The 7,730-nt window shown below is 41.3% G+C and overlaps 1 protein-coding gene across 2 annotated transcripts; it reads left to right on the top strand.

Annotated features, from left to right (window-relative positions):
- Positions 1-2,396: 2,396 nt before the first annotated feature.
- On the top strand, positions 2,397-6,491 carry LOC129839557 (oocyte zinc finger protein XlCOF19-like). Of its 2 annotated transcripts, none has more exons than XM_055907080.1 (2): positions 2,397-3,211; positions 5,665-6,491. In XM_055907080.1, exons 1-2 carry the CDS (start codon positions 2,905-2,907, stop codon positions 6,243-6,245), a joined length of 888 nt encoding a protein of 295 aa, XP_055763055.1. In that variant the 5' UTR covers positions 2,397-2,904; the 3' UTR covers positions 6,246-6,491. The 2 variants fall into 2 exon arrangements, with proteins under 2 accessions (XP_055763055.1, XP_055763054.1); XM_055907079.1 differs by having other exon boundaries at positions 5,662-6,491.
- Positions 6,492-7,730: the final 1,239 nt, after the last annotated feature.

The following is a 7,730-nucleotide window of genomic DNA, read 5'->3' as shown; positions in this document are numbered from 1 at the left end:
CCTACCGCTGAAAAACATCCCCACAGCATGATGCTGCCACCACCACGCTTCACTGTAGGGATCGTATTGGCCAGGTGATGAGCGGTGCCTGGTTTTCTCCAGACGTGACACTTGGCATTCAGGCCACAGAGTTCAATCTTGGTTTCATCAGACGAGAGAATCTGGTTTCTCATGGTCTGAGAGTCCTTTAGGAGCCTTTTGGCAAACTCCAAGCAGGCTGTCATGTGCCTTTTACTGAGGAATGGCTTCCGTCTGGCCACTCTACCATAAAGGCCTGATTATTGGAGTGCTGCAGAGATGGTTGTCCTTCTGGAAGGTTCTCCCATCTCCACAAATGAACTCTGGAGCTCTGTCAGAGGGACCATCAGGTTTTTGGCCACCTCCCTGACCAAGGCCCTTCTCCCCCGATTGCTCAGTTTGGCCGTGCAGCCAGCTCTAGGAAGATTTGGTGGTTCCAAACTTCTTCCATTTAAGAGGGATGGAAGCCACAGTGTTCTTGGGGACATTCAATGCTGTAGAAAGGTTTTTGTACCTTCCCCAGATATGTACCTCGACATAATCCTGTCTCTGGGCTCTACGGACAATTCCCTCGACCTCATGGCTTGGTTTTTGCTCTGACATGCACTGTCAACTGTGGGACCTTATAGACAGGTGTGTGCTTTTCCAAATCATGTCCAATCAATTGAATTTACCACAGGTGGACTCCAACCAATTTGTAGAAACATCTCAAGGATGATCAGCAGCTTGTGCTGAGGACAATAAAAGGCCACTCTAAAATGTGCAGTTTTGCCACACAACACAATGCCACAGGTGTCTCAAGTTGAGGGAGTGTGCAATTGGCATGCTGACTGCAGGAATGTCCACTGGAGCTGTTGCCAAATAATTGAATGTTAATTTCTCTACCATTTCTCATTTTAAATAAAATGGCAGTACGTCCAATCGGCCTCATAACCGCAGACCACGTGTAACCACGGCAGCCCAGGACCTCCACATCCGGTATCTTCAACTGATGAAACTGAGGAGTATTTCTGTCCGTAATGAATCCCTTTTGTGGGGAAAAACTCATTCTGATTGGCTGGGCCTGGCTCCCAAGTGGTTGGGCCTATGCCCTCCCAGGCCCACCCATGGCTGCACCCCTGCCCAGTCATGTGAAATTCATAGATTAGGTCCCAATGAATTTATTTGCATTGACTGATTTCCTTATATGAACTGTAACTCAGTAAAATCTTTGAAATTGTTGCATGTTTCGTTTATTTTTGTCCGGTATAAAAGTGTTCAGAAACATCTTCTATTCTCACAATGAAATTACAATAAAAGTGACTCCAATATGTCATTCACCATTTAAGGCATTTTTTCGTGGAAAAATGTAATCCAAAACACAACCAAAACAAACTGCAAATACAACCAACACGTTTTTTTTGACTCGAAACCTTGATGTCTTCAGTGACTGAGACTGTTCGCTGCTCTGGCACCCCAATGGTGGAACAAACTCCCTCACGACGCCAGGTCAGCGGAGTCAATCACCACCTTCCGGAGACACCTGAAACCCCACCTCTTTAAGGATTACCTAGGATAGGATAAAGTAATCCTTCTAACCCCCACCCCCCCCCCTTAAAAGATTTAGATGCACTATTGTAAAGTGGTTGTTCCACTGGATATCATAAGGTGAATGCACCAATTTGTAAGTCACTCTGGATAAGAGCGTCTGCTAAATGACTTAAATGTAAATGTAACTGAGAGGAATATGGTACCAGACATTAATACCTCATAAATTAATTTGTCCTCATGACTTCACATGGACTAGATCCATAGAATGCCCTCGTTTTGTTTTAAACGGTAGAACAGATGAAAACATTCTTTAAATAAAAGGTGCCATTCTGTCATTTAGCTTCCCTGTCTAAATACACATGGAGATGAATGTATCAAACTCTGGCGGTGTGCATTTTCTCTCTCTGTGTGTGTGTGTGTGTGTGTGTGTGTGTGTGTGTGTGTGTGTGTGTGTGTGTGTGTGTGTGTGTGTGTGTGTGTGTGTGTGTGTGTGTTAATCAAGTGCTATTTGCATTTGCTCTGTTGTTTACATTTGCATATGTTATCTTACATAATGTGGCTTTTTCAAAGGGGTATCAATAAGACGGCTAACTTTGATAAAGAACCCAAAAATATCTACTGATTTTCTGGTTCATTACTAAACGTGTTTTGGTTGTTGGGTCAATTTCAAGCTTGTATTTGAATTTTTTTCCCCCTCAGAATATTTAGTCAAGTAAGCTGGCTAACTCATTGACCCTGCTTTCTTCTGTATGCCTCAGGTATAAGTGTGTTTACTTTATTAGGATCCCCATTAGCTATTGCAGCAGCAACTCATCCTGGGATACACATAAAACAAATAAATACATGACAGTTTACACAACTGTTACAGACAACAACAACAACATCAGATAATATTATATTACAAATCAAATAAAAAAATATGTCATTGCATAGAGAAAAGTGCTGGTAAGAGAAAACATGAGATCTGGTTGTTTTTGCAATGACTTACGACAGAATAAACAACGTCGTGAATATTTGTCTAAACTTCGTTACTCACTCCAGTCAGCAGATGGCGACTTAAGTCTTTCAGTTGATGCCTCTTGTGTGACGTATAATCTAGTGGACGGGACTCTTCTTTAACAGCGACAAGGCTATTGATTCATCCACCTCGCTAGCCAACATAAAACCGAAATATTGACGTTTCTTTGGCAATTTGTTCGTATATTATTCTCGGAGTTTTAAACACAATTATGTTTACGTATCTACTGGTTCACTTGAAAGTAATTTGCTTGTTAACTTTGCAAAAAACGTGTTAAGTTTGATACTGAGCCTAGCACTAGGCTTGTCGCTAATGCTAACTAGCTAACATCCCCGACCATGAGCTCACTAAGCTACTCCCCTCCTGCTAAAGAAGAGGAGGTCTGCTGGTCGGAGAAAGAAGCTCTGGGGCTGAACATCATCGTAAAAGAAGAGGAGAATATTACAATGAAAGAAGAGGAGGAAGATTTCAGAATAAAACAGGAGGAAGAGGATGCTATCACATTAAAAGAAGAGGAGGATGTTACAGTGAAAGAAGAGAAAGAACATTTTGCAATGAAAGAGGAAGAGGAGGCTATCTCAATAAAAGAGGAGGAAGACGTATTGGGGGTGGAGGAAGAGGAGACAGAAGATCTGATTAACATCAGTGAGTACTGGTGTAAAAACAGGGGGCAAAAACTCAACACTTGTTCAAATAATGTGTGTTTTTTATAAAAATCCGCAGATGGAACCATGGAATTCAGACATTAAAACCAGGGATGTAGCGGACCTTAAACACTGTTTCAACAACTTTATATTTGAGAAATTGTGTTTTACTTACCTTTTTTATTTTGTTAACTGGCGTTTACCCACTTATTGCGTTCCCGGAGTTGATCAGAGCTCAGAACGTTTATATTCTTGATCTGAGTTCTAATCGCATCTGCCTCTTAGCCAATGAGTGGAATCATGAACGGTTGTTTGTTCGTTATGTTCGACAAAAAAAGTGTTGCATCTTCATGGTGGTGGGCATGTTGTGTAAATCAAATGATACAAACCCCCACAAAATCCATCTCAATTCCAGGTTGTAAGGCAACAAAATAGGAAAAAATGCCAAGTGCCAGTTTCCAGTGTTTATCAAGAATGGTCCACCACCCAAAGGACATCCAGCCAACTTGACACAACTGTGGGAAGCATTGGAGTCAACATGGGCCAGCATCCCAGTGGAACGCTTTTTGACACCTTGTAGAGTCCCATGCCCCCACTATTTGAAGCTGTTCTGAGGGGGAAAGTTGGTGCAACTCAATATTAGGAAGGTGTTCTTAATGTTTTGTACACTCAGTGATTGTTGCCCTAAGAGTTGTGAGAAGTTGGTAGAATCTTATTCCAAATGATTCACAGCTGTAATGGCCAAAGATCTATCTACCAAGTATTAACTCAGGGGGGTGGAGAATAATATCCAATTGTGATATTAGAATGTTTTTATTTATTTAATCTTCAATCAACAACATGTTAAAAAGGTTCAAGAGGATGTGGCCCTGTTATACTGTTGAGATTTTCTAGCAGATTTAAGTCAAAACTGTAAGCATGGAACATTCACTGTCTTCTTGGTTTAGCAACTCCAGTGAAGATTTGGGCTTTATTGTCCTGCTGAAAGGTGAATTCCTCTCCCTGTCTCTGCTTAGCTCCATCCCCATTTATTTTCATCCTGAAAAATCCAGAAAAACTCCCTAGTCTTTGCCAGGAGTCAGACATACACATAGCATTATGCAGCCACCACCACACTTGAAAATAATGAGGCAGTTACTCAGTGATGGGTTGTGTTGGATTTTACCCAAACATAAGGCTTTAGGCCAAAAAGTGTATTCCTTTGCTGTTTTTTCCCCCCAGTATTAGTTCAGTGCCTTGTTGCATACATGACGGATATTCTGGAATATTTGCATTCTGTATATTTGTATTCTTCTTTTCACTCTGTCATTTAAATCACTACATTGTTGTTGATCCATCCTCAGTCTTCTCCCATCACAGGCAGTGAACTCCAGAGCTGTTTTAAAAATCACCAGTGGCCTCATGGTGACATCCCTATAGATGCTAATTTCCTTTTAAAAATATCTGCCCCGTGCTTCTCCACCCGTGCATATAGTCTACTCTATTTAATTGAGACCACATGCTCACCTGACCAGTGGCCTCAGGGTCCCTAAGCAGTTTCCATCCTGTCCTGCAGCTCAGTTCAGAAGGCCGACTGCATCTTTGATGTGTCTGGGGGGGTTTAATTCATCATCCACAGCTTCCTTATTAACTTGACCGTATTCAACGTCTGATTGGTTATTGTTACCCATCTACCAATCACTGTGCTTAAGTATATATTCAACGTCTGATTGGTTATTGTTACCCATCTACCAATCACTGTGCTTAAGTATATATCCAACGTCTGATTGGTTATTGTTAACCATCTACCAATCACTGTGCTTAAATATATATATTCAACGTCTGATTGGTTATTGTTACCCATCTACCAATCACTGTGCTTCTTTGAGGCTTTTGAAAAGCTCCCTGGTCTTTGTAGTTGAATTTTGTGCTTGAAATGTAACAGTTGACTGAGGGACCGTACAGATGTTATATGGGGGACAGAGGAAAGGGTTAGTCATTCAACAATCATGTCAACCCCTATTATTTCACACAGAGTCCATGTAACATTATTATGTGATTTGTTAAGCCACATTGTACTTATAAACAAAGGGACTGAATACTTATGCAACAACTATTTCTAGAATGTTCTTTTCACTTGGACATTATGGAGTATCTGTGTAGATCAATGACAAAACTAAAATTGCAATGACATCTATTTCAATCCCACTTTGTAGCGCAAGACAATTTGTGAATAAAGAAATTCAAAGGGGTGTAGATTTTCTATAAGGCACTGTAAAGTGGGCCACCAGCAAAACAACAGCAAGGGATCAAAATGCAGCCTATAACATGACTGAATGTTATGAAATGTTGCAAAAACTGGCCTGAGGTTATTGAGGGATGTAGTCCAGATTTAAATCTAATAGGAAGACAGTTTTATTTAATGGAGGTTTCATTCAGGTCTTTCTGTTTAAACAAATACTCTGTCTTTAGCAGGAGAGAGACCAGAATCTCACTCTGACAACGAGAAGAGTCCTTCAGGGGAACCAGACCCAGAGACGCCCAAACCAGCAAGACCACACCACTGCTCTCAATGTGGAAACCGTTTTTCTACGTTAGGGAATCTAAAACGTCATGAGATGGCACACACAGGAGAGAAGCCTTTCCAATGTTCCCAGTGTGATAAGAGTTTTACCCAGATAGGGAGCCTGAAAAGGCATGAAGGAATACATAAAGAAGGGAGGAAGACCTACCACTGCTCTCAGTGTGGAAAGAGATTTACTCAGTTAGGGAGCCTGAAAACACACAAGACAATACACACAGGAGAGAAGCCTTTCCAATGTTCCCAGTGTGATCAGAGTTTTACCCAGATAGGAAACCTGAATAGGCATGAAGGAATACACACAGGAGAAAAGCCCTACCAATGCTCCAAGTGTGGAAAGAGATTTATGCGATCACAGTACCTAAAATCACATGAGATGACACACACAGAGGAAAAGTCTTTCCACTGCTCCCACTGTGGAAAGAGTTTTACTCAGTTACGGAGCCTGAAAAGACATAAGAGGAAACACAAATGAGAAAAGCCCTCCCACTGATCCCACTGTGGAAATAGTTTTACTCTGTTAGGGAGCCTGAAAATGCATAAGAGAAGACACTCTGGAGGACAGACATACCACTGCTCTCATTGTGGAAAGATATTTTCCCAGTCAGAGGACCAGAAGTCACATGAGAGAATAGAGAGGCTGTGTTCTGACTTATGTTTTTGACTGAGAATTTGTGTTTTTGGTTATGCCACATTAAATCATATTGTTTATAATAAATCAGTCTCTATTCCCTTATGCAATTTATGTTCCTCCAACTCCCGAGTGCCTCTGTCAATTCAACAGCTATTATATGCGGTAATCATGTGCCTATGAACCAGAATTATCCTGTTAACACTGAGACGGTTTGCCCTCGTAAGAAGTCTCCACTGTGTGCATATCACCCTGCACTAACATTAATAATATGAGCATGTCTACTTCCCAAATCAAATGTTATTGGTCACATACACGTGTTTAGCTGATGGTATTGGTCACATACACGTGTTTAGCTGATGTTATTGCGGGTGTAGCGAAATGCTTGTAACAATTCGAATCTGAGAAAAGTGCTACAAAATAGTCCACGTGTAACCTTAGCAACAAGGTTCATGATATCAGTAAGTCGCTAGTCACAGATAACATTCATATGCTATCTCTGAAACTAACTTGGAGAATACCTTTTGATGAACCAATGGTAGCAATACATGGTTACGACCTCTATAGAAGAGACAGAAATGCCAATGGGGGTGGTGTCTCTGTTTATACTCAGTCAAATTCCTGTTAAACTCGGAGAGGATCGGAGGTCAAAGGCTGTTGAAGTCTTATTTACATTTGAGTCATTTAGCAGACGCTCTTATCCAGAGCGTCTTACAGTAGAGTGCATACATTTTATTACATTTTTTTACATTTTTACATATTACATTTTACATGCTGAGACAAGGATATCCCTACCGGCCAAACCCGGACGACGCTATGCCAATTATGCGTCGCCCCAGATTATTATGCGTCGACAGAGCCTGGGCGCGAACCCAGAGACCTAGACCACTGCGCCACCCGGGAGGTCTTATGGCTACAGGTTCACCTGCCTCACCTAAATCCCATTCTGGTGGGAAGTTGCTATAGACCACCAAGTACTAACAGTCAGTATCTGGGTAACATGTATGAAATGCTTGGTAATGTATGTGATGTCAACAGAGGTATATTTTCTGAGTGACCAAATATTTAACTGGTTTTCATCAAGCTGTTCACTCAAAAAAACACTTCCAACTGTAACTAGTGCCTACATCCTGGTTCAGGTTATCAGTCAACCTACCAGCGTTGTTACAAACTGCACAGGAATGAAATCATCCACATGTATTGATCACATCTTTACTAATGCTGCAGAAATCTGCTTTAAAGCAGTATCCACATCCATCGGATGTAGTGATCACAATATAGTAGCCATGTGTAGGAAAACTAGAGGCTGGGCCAAACATAGTGTATAAG

This window comes from Salvelinus fontinalis, chromosome 40, assembly GCF_029448725.1.
Source record: "Salvelinus fontinalis isolate EN_2023a chromosome 40, ASM2944872v1, whole genome shotgun sequence".
NCBI classification, from domain to species: Eukaryota; Metazoa; Chordata; class Actinopteri; order Salmoniformes; family Salmonidae; genus Salvelinus; species Salvelinus fontinalis.
The sequence above is the reverse complement of the archived record's forward strand: the minus strand, read 5'-3'. Positions and strand labels throughout refer to the sequence as shown.

What these genes read in the sequence shown, in the direction of transcription:
- LOC129839557 (XM_055907079.1), top strand. Translation starts at nt 2,905, where the DNA reads ATGAGCTCACTAAGCTACTCCCCTCCTGCTAAAGAAGAGGAGGTCTGC. An exon ending in AGAAGATCTGATTAACATCA is followed by an intron (nt 3,212 to 5,661) that starts GTGAGTACTGGT and finishes CTCTGTCTTTAG; the next exon opens with CAGGAGAGAGACCAGAATCT.